The 15,111-nt window shown below is 41.2% G+C and overlaps 1 protein-coding gene across 1 annotated transcript in view; it reads right to left on the minus strand.

Moving 5' to 3' along the window:
- The window catches only part of IQCM (IQ motif containing M), a 280,795-nt gene that overhangs the window by 161,077 nt on the left and 104,607 nt on the right, over positions 1-15,111 (minus strand). Inside the window, exon 6 of the mRNA XM_063107487.1 lies at positions 3,323-3,438. Within this exon, the coding sequence (XP_062963557.1) occupies positions 3,323-3,438 (116 nt within the window). The remainder of the gene's footprint in view (positions 1-3,322; positions 3,439-15,111) is intronic.

Genomic DNA, 15,111 nt, shown 5'->3' on the forward strand with positions numbered 1-15,111 from the left:
CTCGCCAGATAGCTCAGTTGGTTAGAGCAGAGCCTTGTAACACCAAGGTCATGCGTTTGGATCCCTGTACCGGCCATCCATCAAAAGAAAAAAAAAAGGAAATTCTAATACAACTTAATACAATTCTAATACAATAAACATGTGGTTGCAGAAATGAAACACTGAAGCATAAAGACATATTGTTTTATTCAATTATTATTTAACTAGAACCCAAAACATAAGGATTCAAAATACTTTTTAAAAAAGCACTTCAGGCTTAAAAGAGATAGTGTTCTCTTAGCCTAAAGAAAGAATATCCACCATTACTTTCTTATTTGAGCAAATTAAGGTTTTGATAAGAGTAGTTAAATTATAAAGAGTTTTTTGAAGCAGAATGTGTTATAGTCATCTCTTCAATAAAACGAAAGATCGTGTTTCCTGCGTACTTGTCCTAATCCTCTTTTATCAATGCAGCCTCCTCTATTTTATTTTCCCAGCCGCTTTTTGTCTTCTGAACTGTTTAAACAAAGTCACATCAAGATGATTTACCACTTCACATTCACTAGCATGTGAAACACCAGAAAATATAACAAACGTTGGTGAAGACATGGAGAAATTGGAACCCTTGTATGTAGCTAGTGGGAATGTCAAGTGGTGCAGCTATTATGGAAAATGATAAGGTGATTCCTCAAAGAATTAAAGAAATATAATATGATCCAGCAATTCCACTTCTGGGTACATACCCAGAAGGAGTGAAAGCAGGGACACGACAATACTTGTATACCCATGTTTACAGCAACATTATTCAAAATATCCAAAAGATGGAAGCAACCCAAGTGTCCATTGATGGATGAATGGATAAGCAAAATGTAGTACACACATGCAATACAATATTATTCAGCCTTAAAAAGGAAGGATATTCTGACACATGATACAATATAGATGAATCTTGAATACATCATGCTAAGTGAGATAAGTCCAGTCGCAAAAGAGCAAATACTAAATAATTCTGTTTATGAGATACCTAAGGTAGTCAAATTCAGAGACGGAAAGTAAAATGGTGGTTGTCAGTAAATTGGAGGGGGGGATGAAAAAGTTTTGGAGAGGCATGATGATGATGGTCACACAACAACGTGCGTGTGCTTGATGCCACCAAACTGCACACTTAAAAAGGGTTAAAATGGTAAATTTTATGTTATGTCTATTTTTAAAGATGAAATTTTTTAGATACTTTTCATTATTTAAAAAATGGTAAAAAAAAAAAAAAAAAGACTACTTAGAACTTCGTGTTTGATCTCTTCTAAGGATGTTAGTATTCTAAAGGATAAACAAACGCGGAATCCTTAATAAAAGCAGCCGTTTAGACTTCCAATAGTGAAAATTGAAAATGCAGTGAGCAGCAAGAAACAATTTTGAGGGTTTGAATCTCATCCTGTTTTATTCATCCACACGCACACACACATCCCACCCCACTCCTACCCTGACACACATATAGTTGATATGCAAGGGTCAGATACGAGCCTTTATTACCTCTAACTGAACTGATGCAAAAGGCCTCTTATTGCTCACCTGGTCTCCGCTCCAGCACACCTCAAACTCTTTAGACAGGTGCACGTCCCAAAGCACCATCTCTTATGTCAAAGCCATGGTCAGTAGCCTTTTGTGCTCCTAATTTCCCACTCAGCACTGAATAAACACTCTCAGTCCTGCACTTGGAGCTCTCCACAATCAAGTATCCCTTGCCAGATGTTTTCCCCAAAGAAACGTGTTTTAATATACTTCTACACGCAACTAGGAGCAGTCTCTAAATTGTCAGTTTAAAATAGGACAGAGCTAGGACACTTGGAAGCTGCAGCTCATTCTTTTACCTTTCCTGGAAGAGAATGAAAACAGCTTTCTATGGGTATTATCTTTACTAAAGACATGTATCCATTGGAAATATATATCCCAATAACTGCCAGCAACAGTGTAGACATATACTGTGACTAATAAATACGTTCTGATAATAGCGGATTACAAAGACTATTAGCATTTCAGGAAATATAACATTCATATAATTTCCCTGTCTAAAATAGTGTTGTAATAATTTAGTTTTAGTAAATCTGACTTGCAAGAAATTTAGCAACAAAAACTAAATATGAAATAATTTAAAAGTTGTGGTTTACAGGAAAAATATAACTCCACATTTGTTTTTTTAAAAAACAGACTAAGAACTATTCAATAGATAAATAAAATAACTTTTAAAAATATATTTCAGTTGTCTAATGGTGTTATGGACTGAATTGTGTTCCCCCAAATTTCCCATGTTGAAGTTTTAACCCCCAACAAGACTTCATTAGATGACAGGCCCTGTAAGGAGGTAATTAAGGTTAAATGAGGTCAGAAGGGTGGGGTCCTAATAAAATATGACTGATGTCCTCACAAAGAGAGAGACACCAGGGATGCATGAGTACAGAGGAAAAACCATGCAAGGGTGTAATGAGGAGACAGCCATCTGCAAGCCAAGGAGAGAGGTCGCAGGAGAAACCAACCCTGCTGACACCTTGATCTTGGACTTCCAGCCTCCAGAACTGTGCGAAAATAAAGTTTTGTTGTTTAACCCATCCATTCTGTGGCACTTCGTTATGGCAGCAAATGACAAGTCAAGAAAAAAAAATAATCAGTGCTATGAAATCAGAGAAAAAGATAAAGGGTGAGACAGACATATTCACACAGAGAACAGAACACATGGGAGATGTAAAACACACAGACACTGAGAGACACTACATTATAAAATAGCATTTTGTGGTCTTCTAAAAAATTGTTGTTTGAGTTTCTTCTATATGGGCATCTTAGGACTTGAATAGATGAACTTAAAGTCACGATTCCATTTTCAGGTCATAGATTCCCATGCCCTGGTTTAGAGAGTCCTCATTCAGAAAACCGTCAATGTGTGTTCATGAAATTGCCCTTGGATTTTTTAACCCTTCAATTATCATGCTTCTAACAGATGTCTTCATTCTCCCTTGAGCTCCATTATATTTTCTTGATAATCTTTGTACCATTACAAAAATAGTAGCTGTCCTATCACATTTGGGGCAAACCACATGATGGTCACTTTGGCTAGAGCTCTTCAAATAAAAAATAATGCACACATTTTGGGGCAAAGGTGATGAGCACGATTTACACAGGACACAATAACAGCACTAAAGCATTGCTTCAGAAAAAAGATGAATTTCAGTGGAGAATTATCTTAGGAATGAAACAGGTCCATAGTAAATCGTATATGTTTTCATCAAAATTAACCCAATAATTTGCTGAAAAATGGTAATTCAACTCTATGTCCAATTTCACAAATACTCACAGTACGATAATGCTGAAATATTGATGATCGTTCAGGGAAACTAATCACACTGTAGTCACGAGCCGAACGGGAAGACCTTGGCAACGCAATTCGTCTCCAATCATAGAATGCTTTGTCTGTTAGAAGTATTGATGTAGGTTAAAACAATATTTATCCAGGAAAAGTACACACTGATCATATTGCTTAATGTTACAAGGAGGAAAGCAAATCATCTTTATGAGCTCACTATTCTGTATTAAAATCACATCTTGTCATCTCATCAGAGAGAGATGAAGTGATCACATTGCACAGAAAGAAGCTTCAATTAATTGTCTCCTTCATACAGCAAAGCTCTCATGTTTTTATTGCATACAGGGTGCCCATCAGAGAACTAATAGGTTCATCCTCTTTACTCTCTTCTCTTCGAGAACATTGCCTTCTTTTTTTAAAGGAAGCTTAAAGCAAAATCGTATTTGTGAATAGCACTTACAGAAATAAAAGGAAAACCGTTTTATAAGTACTTTAAAAGAAAATTCAGAATTATTATGAAGGCACAAGTTTTGAAATTTCAAAGTAAATAAAATTACTATAAGTGTTTAAGGTAAATAGGTTGAAAGAGCCAAAGGTTAGCCAGAATATACCTACATATTTCTTCTGTCTCGTAGCAGTTGTTACATTGGATTTCTGCAGTTATCTTCTTCTTCTTTTTTTTTTTTAATGATGGGGTGGAGATTTAAGATTTACTTGTCCATTTATTTATCATATATATTAATTATTTTAAAAAGGGATTCAACCCTGCCGTCCAAATGAATCAAATTGTTTTCACATTCCCAGTTCTCTTTCTAATATTTATTTGCATACATATATACTTTTCTGAAACTTTCAATTTAATAGAGTCATCTGTGGACTGGTTAATTTCATATAAGTTTAGAGAAAACTCAGAAGTAATCAATTCTTTCATTTCATTGCTTCAATTTATTTACAGGATCATAAGATGAGTGTCTTATAGGGAGACGAAGAAGTAAAATAAAATAATAAAAAGGTAATGTTATCTCAGAGACATCCTAAACAATACATAGACATCCCTACTGCATTTTAATTTTATATGTATTTCTCCCATTGCAGTCAAAAATCTCTGCCCTCTATCAAAAAAGCAAAATCTCTAGAAGAGGCAACATAATAAATCATATATTTCAATCACAACTCAATGTAAATAAATGAAATCATTTAATAGAAGTAAATGCCAATAACAGGAGCTATAGAGAACCTGAGAATATTAATATCTGAGAAGAAGATAGCAAGGAAAAGACAATACACTTTATACTTTAATTGGAGATCTGTATAAACTCAAGGAGATATAAAAGGATAACGCAAGTTATTAGAGATGCGTAAATCCTCACATTTCTTACGAAGCTTAACTCATTCTCCAACTCATTGGCACTATCCCTGACCTACCCACCGCCCTTAACACACTTCTACAGTAAGTGCTCGCACATATTTTAGATGATTGTGCTTCTCTTTCCAATCTCCTTTTTAAATTTATAAACTCTTTCAGGACAAGAACAATATCTCACTTGGAATTGCTCTGTGTTTCTGGTTCATTAGCAATGCAAGTAAGGTAGCTGCGTAAACACTGTTGAATAAGAATTGGTCTCCAGAGGTTAAAACTCACAGGCAAGGAGGGGATCTTCCTGATCACTGAAGAGCCCAACCCAATATGAAACTAAAAGCCATACAACTTATTTTTCCAAGAGAGTTCAGAGCATTTTCAAATATTATATCTTGTTTACACACAAAATAGACTCATGTAGTCAGGAAGGCCATGCATTATTTTCTCTAGTACATAGGTATCACCAAAGAAAATATAGCTATAACTTTTCTACTTCAGCAAGCAGTAAAGCTTCCACTAAAATCCTCCAGGTAATCATTCACACACTGATGTATGCTAATGACTCCTCCTCAGAAGCCAGGCACAGAAGGTGACATGCAACAAATTCAAGTTTATTCCACAAAGTCAGTCGAAAGTTATAAGCTGATAGTGTGAAGAAGACCAAAGTCATACATCAGACTTAATCTTCACAAGCCCTTCCTGGAGTCAACAGTCTTCACAGATAATACCACAGAGAAGAGTCTGAATTCTAGGTGGGCAGGGAGGTGGGAGGTGGGGGAGGGGGCATGCCCATGCATGCAAGAGCAGGCTGTATGTTGACAGGTGGAAAACTAGAAATCTTACCAGTACTCCCAGTTATCAGCCAGTAGGAAAAAATAACATACTCTGAAGTTAAACAAATCTAGGGAAAAGGCAATATCAAAATTTGGAAAGAAACCAAAATGTTTACATCATTTAACAAGAAGTTATTAGTTAAATAGCAGATATCCTTAAACATTAAAACAAAAAAATTGTTAAATAATTACTCATTATTCATAGTGACTTCTAAACTGGAAAGTCTTTCACTTGGTTGGTATTCTCCATAGAATTTAATATAATGCTGTGCCCCAAACATGCACATGTGTGTGTATATGTGTACACACGCATATGCTCCTGGATCTGTGGACTGGTTTAGCATTGATTGAAAGGTCAACCAGCAAAACCGCACAAGTGAGAGGCCCCATATAATGCAACTAAAATGAAGACACGAAGGAACAGAAAAGCCTTAAAAATGGGTTTTTTTAATTCTGCTTTTTTTCAGGACCAAATATTTTTCACCAGACCATTTTCACTCACTTTCTGGCATCATCTTGATGTTTATAACAGTAACAGTTTTTATAAACACAGTTCAGTTGGAGGTGGCTTTTTATTTTATTTTCCATTTTTATTCAAAGTTATGTAGTTAACAATTGAAAGTAATTCCCTCTTTCTAAGAGCAGGACCGAGGCCACTAAAGATAGCCCCCCTCTATTGTGTAAAAGTTAGGCGGGAAAGTGGGGGTGGGATGGGAGGAGCTCTGCTGACTGCAAAATTAGCTCATGTACTGTTGGCTTGCTTACATTGGCTAATACCTCTTGGCACGGTGAATGGGTGACCGAGTTGCCTGGGCTTGCAGCTTTAAAAACCGAGAACAAAGACAGTTCGGCGCCGCACCTTGAATTGGCTGGTGCGATCCCGCCTGCTGGAAATATAAATCTTTTTCTCTTTTTTCTATATCGATCTCCAAGGGTGTTTTTTCTCCCGACACCTATAACATTTGGGGGCTCATCTGGGATAAACTATCACCTCTCGGGGACTGACCTACAGTGCTGGGATTTTTCCCACACTGTGACGAAGTCTCTAGTGGGGAGCTCCTGAGAAGACGTTCCTCAGCCCCGGATGCACATGATCTTCTGCCAGCCAGCTTAGGATTTTCTGGCGCCTCTAGATTTGGGTGAGTCGCTCTTTTTGGTGGGGGACCAGGCCAGACTGGACGCAGTTGCAATGCCTTTTCCCCGGACCCAGCGAGACGTCGCTACGGTCCACTTGCTGGCCTCTCTTGGTGGCCGAACTCGTGTATTGTCTTTGTGTTTGTCTTTATATTAACCTTGTGGGTTTATGTTGTTGTACGTCTGTCCATTTTATGTACTTGGCCAACTTTTGCCCTTCAGGTCACCATGGGACAAGAATCCTCTAAGCCAACAGTCCTGAAATGCTTTCTCCCAAATTTTAAAACTTTTCAGAAGAAGGCATTTGATTTCAGTGTGTCAGTCTCATTGGATGTTTTAAGAATTGTATGTGTAATAGACTGGCCAGATTTTGACGTTGGATGGCCTGCGGAAGGCTCTACTAGTCTTCCCCTTGTGCAGGCTGTCCGCCAGTTCATTTTCGGGAAACCCGGGCACTCAGACTGAACTCCCTATATCCAAATCTGGATCGAAATTTTAACCATTCCACCCCCTTGGTTAGAGAAATGTTTTCCAGAAGTCAAGAAACCTTCACATCTGTGAGCGATGCAAACCATTCTCCTGGCCAGACCGCCCTCCCGGCCTCAGAAGCCTGTCCTCCCCTCGCCCCCTGATGAAGAAGATGTAGTTCAGCCGCCCCCTTATGCAGACAACTCCCAGCGGATGGACAACCCCCTTCTTTTGCCTTCTCACACCCGTTTGGGCGCCCCTTATTCCCCTGAACTCTCTTCGCCCTCTGACTCTTCTCATTCCTCTTCTTCTTCCCCGGCCCACCGTTTTCCCTTGCACCAGGCCCCAGGACCCCAGGGACCTTTCATGGTTTATGTTCCCTTTACTACTAGTGACCTGTATAACCGGAAGAATCAGAACCCCTCCTTTCCAGCGGAACCTCTAGGGTTAATCTCGCTCCTCGAGTCTCTTTTTTACTCATCAGCCCACCTGGGACAATTGTCAGCAGTTGCTGCAGACCTTATTTACCTCTGAGGAGCAAGGAAGAATCCGGCGGGAGGCACAGAAGGCCATACCTGGGCCTGATGGCCATCCCACGGATGATCCTGACCGCATATCCCTTGTCTTCCCATCAGTCCATCCTGAATGGGACCCTGACACAGATAGAGGTAAGGAGGCCCTCGATTGGTATTGCCAGACTCTGCTGCGGGGGGGTCCGAGCAGCAGCCCAGAAGCCAACCAACCTCTCTAAGGTTAGTGAAGTAACTCAACAGCCAAACGAGTCCCCCAGTGCGTTCCTTGAGTGCCTCCTGGAGGCTTATTGGGTCTATATGCCAGTTGACCCAGAGGCACCTGAAAATAGGCGAGCTATCAATCTGGCCTTTGTAACTCAATCAGCGCCAGACATTAAGCGTAAGTTACAACAATTAGAGGGCTTTGAAGGCAAGGTTCTCTCTGAGCTGGTTGAGATAGCCCAAAAGGTTTACCATAACTGTGACCCACCCAAAGATAGACAGCTAAGGAGGTTAACAAAAGTCCTCCTTGTCGGTCCAGAAAAACCAAAACAAGGACAACAGAGAAGGAAGCCCCAAGGTATTGGCCCATATAGACGCCCACCTCTGGACAAGGACCAATGTGCCTACTGTAAGGAAAAAGGCCATTGGAAGAGAAATTGTTCTTGGCTAAAAGATAAGACAAGTTCCAAGGCCATCTTACACATGTCATAAGATTTGGACGATTGATGAGGCCAGGGCTCCATGAAAAGATGTCCCTGGGAGCCCAAGGTAACACTAAAAGTAGGGGGCCAACCCATGTCATTTCTCATTGACATGGGGGCAACATATTCAGCGATCCAGAAACCTGAACAGCCCAGTTCTAAATTGCCAATTCCCATCCCGGGAGCAACTGGAAGGATTAAACTTTGCCCTTGGAATGATGCTCAACCTACAGACTTAGGAAGGAAGACAGTTACACATTCTTTATTCCTTATGCCAGGTTGCCCCTACCCCCTATTGGGTAGAGATGTACTTCATAAATTGGGAGCCACCATCACCTTTGGGCCTGCTTCTGCAAATCTCCAACTAAATGGGAAAGTCACAAACCTAATGGTAACCATGCCTTTACAGGAAGAATATAAACTTTTAGGAACTGATATTCTAGACAACCCAACCCAACATGAAAAAGGGTTATTGGCTATCTACATGAAAGAAATACCAGGTGTGTGGGCAGAGACTAACCCCCCAGGCTTAGCAAAACACCAATTCCCTATTGCGGTGCAACTAACTAGTTCTGCCACACCAATTGAGGTGAAACAATACCCTATTCCCTTGAGGGCTAGAGACAGTATAACCCCACACATAAACAGACTCATAAAAGAAGGCATTTTGATTCCATGCCAATCTAATTGGAACACTCCCCTGCTGCTGGTCCAAAAACCTGGTACAGGGGACTTCAGACCTGTATAGGATCTCAGAGAAGTTAATAAAAGAGTGGAAACTGTCCATGTCATCGTTCCAAATCCCTATACGCTCCTCAGTCTCCTACTACCTGATCATACGATATATATAATGTTGGACTTAAAGGATGCCTTTTTCAATCTACCTTTGGCTGGTTCCAGCCAGCCTATCTTTGCGTTTGAATGGGATGCCCCTGATGGGAGTTTCTCTGGACAGCTAACATGGACTTGACTGCCACAAGGATTCAAGAATTCTCCTACGCTGTTTGACGAGGCTCTCAGCCAGGATCTACAGGCTTACAAGGTAAAATGGGGACCCAAGGTTACACTTTTACAATATGTGGATGACTTACTCCTCGCTGCCAGCTCCTACCAAGATTGCAAGGAGGCAACTAAGGATCTTCTGACAACTTTACAGGGTCTCGGATATCGGGTGTCTGCTAAAAAGGCTCAATTATGTCTACCATCTGTAACTTATTTGGGATATATATTGTCAGAAGGGAGGCAGAAACTTACCCCTAAACGAATAGAAGTTATTCTCCAAATACCTCAGCCACTTTCTAAGAGGCAAATATGGGAATTTCTTGGAGCTGTGGGATACTGTAGACTATGAATTTTAAACTTTGCCGAAATAGCCCAACCCCTATATGAGGCCATAAAGGGTGCTGGGGAGGGAATAAATCGGACAGAGCAGCAACAAAAGGCCTTTGAAAGCCTTAAATCCGCCCTCACCCAGGCCCCAGCATTAGCCCTTCCGGACTTAAATAAGCCATTTTCCCTCTTCGTGGCAGAAAGGAGGAGAATTGCCAAGGGAGTCCTCACCCAAGATTTAGGACCTTGGAAACGACCAGTAGCCTACTTATCTCCTAAGTTAGATCCAGTAGCATCTGGATGGCCTAACTTCTTAAGGGCAACTGCGGCCACCGCCCTCCTTGTTAAAGAAGCAAACAAATTAACCTTAGGGCAAGAGCTCCGAATAACCTCTCCCCATGGGGGTGAGACTCTATTAAATACTCCCCCTGGGAAATGGATCTCAGACTTGCACCTGACTCATTACCAAGCCTTGCTGTTAGACCTAATGCGAATTAAATTTCTTCCTGCAACCACTATAAACCCTGCCACATTGCTTCCTGACCCAGACCCAAAGATACCCACACATGACTGTCTGGAGGTACTGTCTACCTTCCAAGGGACAGATTTAAAAGACTCTCCTGGGGAAGGAGCAGAACTAACCTTGTTCACAGATGGGAGTAGCTACATGATTGATGGGATCCAGTATGCAGGAGCAGCAGTGGTCTCTAGGGAGGCCGTTACATGGTCACAAGCATTGGGACCAGGAACATCAGCACAATGAGCGGAGCTCATTGCCCTCACGAAGGCATGACAGCTGAGCCAAGGGAAAACAGTGAACATCTGTACGGACAGCAGGTATGCCTTTGCCACGGCACACATACACGGGGCCTTATATATAGAGAGAGGGGTGTTAGCAGCAGAAGGAAAAACCATAAAGAACGTACCAGAGATCCTGGCCTTATTAGAGGCTATCTGGCTCCCCGCCAAAGTTGCCATCATCCATTGTAAGGCACACCAATGGGGGAACTCTCCCATAATACTAGGGAATAACTTTGTGGATCAAACCGCAAAAGCAGTCACCTTAAACCAGTGGGGATCACAACCATAGTGCCTGCTTTACCAGAGCCCCTGCTGCCAGCCAAGCCAACTTACTCAGAAACTGATCTAGAGGGGGCCAAGAAACTTGGGTTAATACCCAACCAGAACACTGGATGGATTAAATCTAAAGATGGGACACTTTGGTTACCAGAAAACTTGGGGGCCCACCTAGTTTTGGACACTCAAAAGGCGACCCACTTGGGAAAAACTAAATTATTCACTTTGTTGAGAAAAAATTTTAACTTCAATAATACGCAAAGAGCAATAGAAACTGTCACTCAACGCTGTCTCTCATGTGCACAATGCCAAAAAGATTGCTAAGAATTGGCAAGGTAATCGACAAAAAGGAGAATATCCTGGAGAACACTGGGATAGGCTTTTACTGAGGTCACTCCAGGAAGGTATGGATACAAATATTTGCTTGTCTGTGTGGATACTTACTTGGGATGGGTAGAAGCTTTCCCAACCAGAATAGAGACAGCCCAAATAGTTGTCAAAATATTCATATATGAAATCATACCCCGATTCGGCCTCCCCATGACAATAGGGTCAGATAATGGCCCAGCCTTCATAGCCAAAGTTTCCCAAGGAAATTACACTGTGCTTACAGGCCTCAGAGCTCTGGACAGGTAGAAAGGATAAATAAAACTTTAAAAGAAATGTTGGCAAAACTCCACTTAGAGACTGGCGAAAACTGGGTGGACCTCCTTCCCTCCACTCTGTTAAGAATTAGGAATACCCCTTACAAGGAAAATTTTACGCCTTTTGAAATATTGTTTGGGCGACCACCACCCCTGTTGCCCAAGCCCATAGCAAATGAACCCAATACTCAGGGATTGCCCTCCCCCATACTGGTGAACTCCAAACACTCCAGCAGGTTTTCTCAGAAATCCAGAATAAGCTTGATGTTACTGATGACCGTTCTCCCAATCAGGAACGGGAAGCCGAAGTGCCCATTCCCCAGCCTGGGAACCTAGTTTATGTCAAGCGACTCACTGCAGGAGCACTCCAGCCCCGGTGGTCCGGACCGTTCCAGGTGCTCCTCAGCAGCCCAACAGCAGTGAAGGTCGCTGGAAAGGACGCCTGGATTCATTGGACCCACTTAAAGCCTGCACCGCCCACCGAAGACGCTACAGGAGACCGATGGACCATTCAACAAACAGACTCACCTTTCAAGATAAGACTTACAAAATGTTCTGGTTAATTGTTTTGAATATTTTGGTTCAAACCTTAAACCATATCACTGCAAGTCCCCATACTGTTTATAATTTTACCTGGGAAATAACCCAGGTAGGGGATTCATCTCGCCGTGTCTTAAGTTCTTTTAGCACAACCTAACTACTGTGGCTTTTCCCAAGTCACTTGCTTTTAACCTAACTGATTTATTCCCTACTATACCCCTGCTCCGACTAAAATTATACTATCACTGGTATGCATGCCCAGGACCCATAAACTGGCCCCCAAATTGGCAATGTGAATATGAGGATAATTACTATTGTAAAACCTGGGATTGTATACAGTCAGCAGGAGGGTGGCCTAATTGGAAACCCCCGAGGCGCAAAACTGCCCTCATTTCCATTACAAGGGACCTAGTTTACAGCAGACAAACTCCCCAGGCATCCAACAGAGTCAATATTGCCTTTACTCCTGCAGGAAGAGCCCACTCCTTAACTGATTGGAAAATGGGCCTAACTTGGGGTATCCAACTTTATGGTTCCTTTGCCAACCCAGGAAAAATTATTAAAATTAGACTAAAAATAACATCCTTGACCAAACCTATGGCCATCGGCCCTAACCAATTGATAACGTCTCCACTGATTTCACCAAGCCCATTCCCTAGAATCTCTGCTCCCTATATCCCCCAACATAGTTCTCCCAGCCAACAATTCTGGAACCAAATGGAAAGTATATATAATGTACTAAATACCACCAACCCAAATGTTATCGGCCCTGGATGTTGGATATGCTTACTTACCTCGCCCCCTTATTATGAAGGAATAGCGGTGTCAGGAAATTATACCATTAAGACAAGCATTGATAACCGCTGCTTACAACATCCAGGAATAGGAACCACCTTAGAACTACTTACAGGAAATGAGACCTGCATAGGAAATCATTCCGCCCACTCCAGACCCTGCCAAACTGTTAATTCCCCCATCATTTACTCAGGCTATTACATATTCCCAAAGGGGACATGGTGGGCCTGTACAACTGGAATAACGTCATGTATCCATGGACAAATACTAAACAAGACGGGAGGATATTGTGTCCTGGTATTCCTATTTCTCAGAGATTCTGTTTATGCTTCTGACCAATTTCTCCCGAGCTTAGTTCGGACCCTTTACATAGGTCCAAAAGAGAGCCTATAACACTTCTCACCATCACTTCCATTATAGGCCTAGCTGGGTTGGGGACCGGAATAGCAGCATTAAGCAGTCAGAACTCTGCCTTAACAGGATTACAACAAACTATCGACCAGGATCTCCGAGAGCTCGAGAATTCTATACCCTCCTCCAAACATCTTTGTCTTCCCTTTCCGAGGTGGTCCTCCAAGACCGTAGGGGACTTGACCTCCTGTTTCTACAACAAGGGGGACTCTGTTTAACATTAAAGGAAGAATGCTGTGTATATACGGATCGTACCGGAGTTGTTAAAGACTCCGTGAAAATATTAAGGGAACGCATTAAACAACGGGAACAAGACCGGGAACAATCCTCTCATTGGTTTGAATCCTGGTTTAACTTTTCTCCATGGCTAACAACCTTAATTTCCAGCCTTATGGAACCATTAATAATCCTCCTCTTGCTAGTAACCTTAGGACCATGCCTTTTTAACAAACTCCTTGACTTGATCCCGTCTTGCATACAAGAGGTCAAGTTACTGGTTCTCTGTTCCCAATATGACCAAATTCCACTAGAAGATTTGGAACACTTAAGCTGGGGACCAGATTTTAGCCCTTAAGCAAAGATTTGCTTTCAAGAAACTCCCTTAAAATGAGTGGGGAATGAAGTGATGCCCTCTTTCTAAAAGCAGGACCGACGCCATTTAAGATAGCCCCTCTATTGTGTAAAAGTTAGGCAGGAAAGTGGGGGTGGGACAGTTGGAGCTCTGCTGACTGCAAAATTAGCTCATATACTGTTGACTTGCCTGCATTGGCTAATACCTCTTGGCGCGGTGAACGAGCGACCGAGTTGCCGCGCTTGCAGCTTTAAAAACCGAGAACAAAGACGGTTCGGGGCTGCACCTTTGAATTGGCTGGTGCGGTCTGGCTACTGGAAATAAAAATCTTTTTCTCTTTTTTCTATATCGGTCTCCAAGGGTGTTTTTTCTCCCAACGCCTATAACACAATGAGCCAATTATTTACGCAGGTGAGAGATATTTCTAAAACCTAGGAAACATAGTTATTCAAATACTTGAATTATATAAATGACTCACAGAAAAGTGATGAGATTGTATACTGCGGGTGATATTGCCAGGGAATGAGGAAAGAAAGGAGAGAGAGAGAGGAAGGAAGAAAATTTCTTAGTTAAAACATTCATCACTTCTATAATTTTTATACTGACAAACATTTCCTCTATATTGCAAATGAGTACATTTTTTCAATTCACCTGGAAACCAAGAAAAGACCCCCAAAACATTAGCAATTCAAACTTTTCAAATATACTGCTTCAGTTCAACCAAGAAACCAAATGCTGTTAAGAAATAGTCTATGCATCTGCCTCCAACAGAGCGGAAGGAAATCCAAATGAAAATGTGATGTGTCTTTCTTTATTAGAACATGATAGAACCAAAGACACCCCGGGGTTCAGTGGTCCTGTGTCCCTAGAGTCTCTTCCATGCCAAGCTCGTTCTGCTTTCCTTTTATCAATTCCCTTGTATCAATTAATTCTCTGAGTTAATTGCACATGCAGTTTTAATCTGTAGGTAATTACAAACAATTAATAGTTAGGAGACAGAATTAGCAGTTCTTAGTTTGATTATCTATGTAATTAAAAGGGATGGTAAACTAGAGCTGACAAATAGCATCTTAATCATTTGAATAATCAAACCCCAGAAGCTTGCTTGGGTGGCTGAATTCCATTTGTTATATTAATTTAAATTTTAGAATAAATGACTGAAATGTCCATTTAAATCAATTCATATGTGTTAATTTATAGTACAAAAATGAACAAGATATATATTCTACAATTACTTAAATTACCTTCTTTTGTTTGTTCATAAGGAGGTTTTTTCACAAGGATTTAATAAAAATAAAGATGTGTAGGAGAGAAACAGTAACATCTTTTCCTTAACCGTTACAAGGTTTGTATCTGACACCCCTATAGCACAGAATAAGAATCAGGATAACCTTCAGGAGAG

Source organism: Cynocephalus volans, chromosome 9 (assembly GCF_027409185.1).
Source record: "Cynocephalus volans isolate mCynVol1 chromosome 9, mCynVol1.pri, whole genome shotgun sequence".
NCBI lineage: Eukaryota > Metazoa > Chordata > Mammalia > Dermoptera > Cynocephalidae > Cynocephalus > Cynocephalus volans.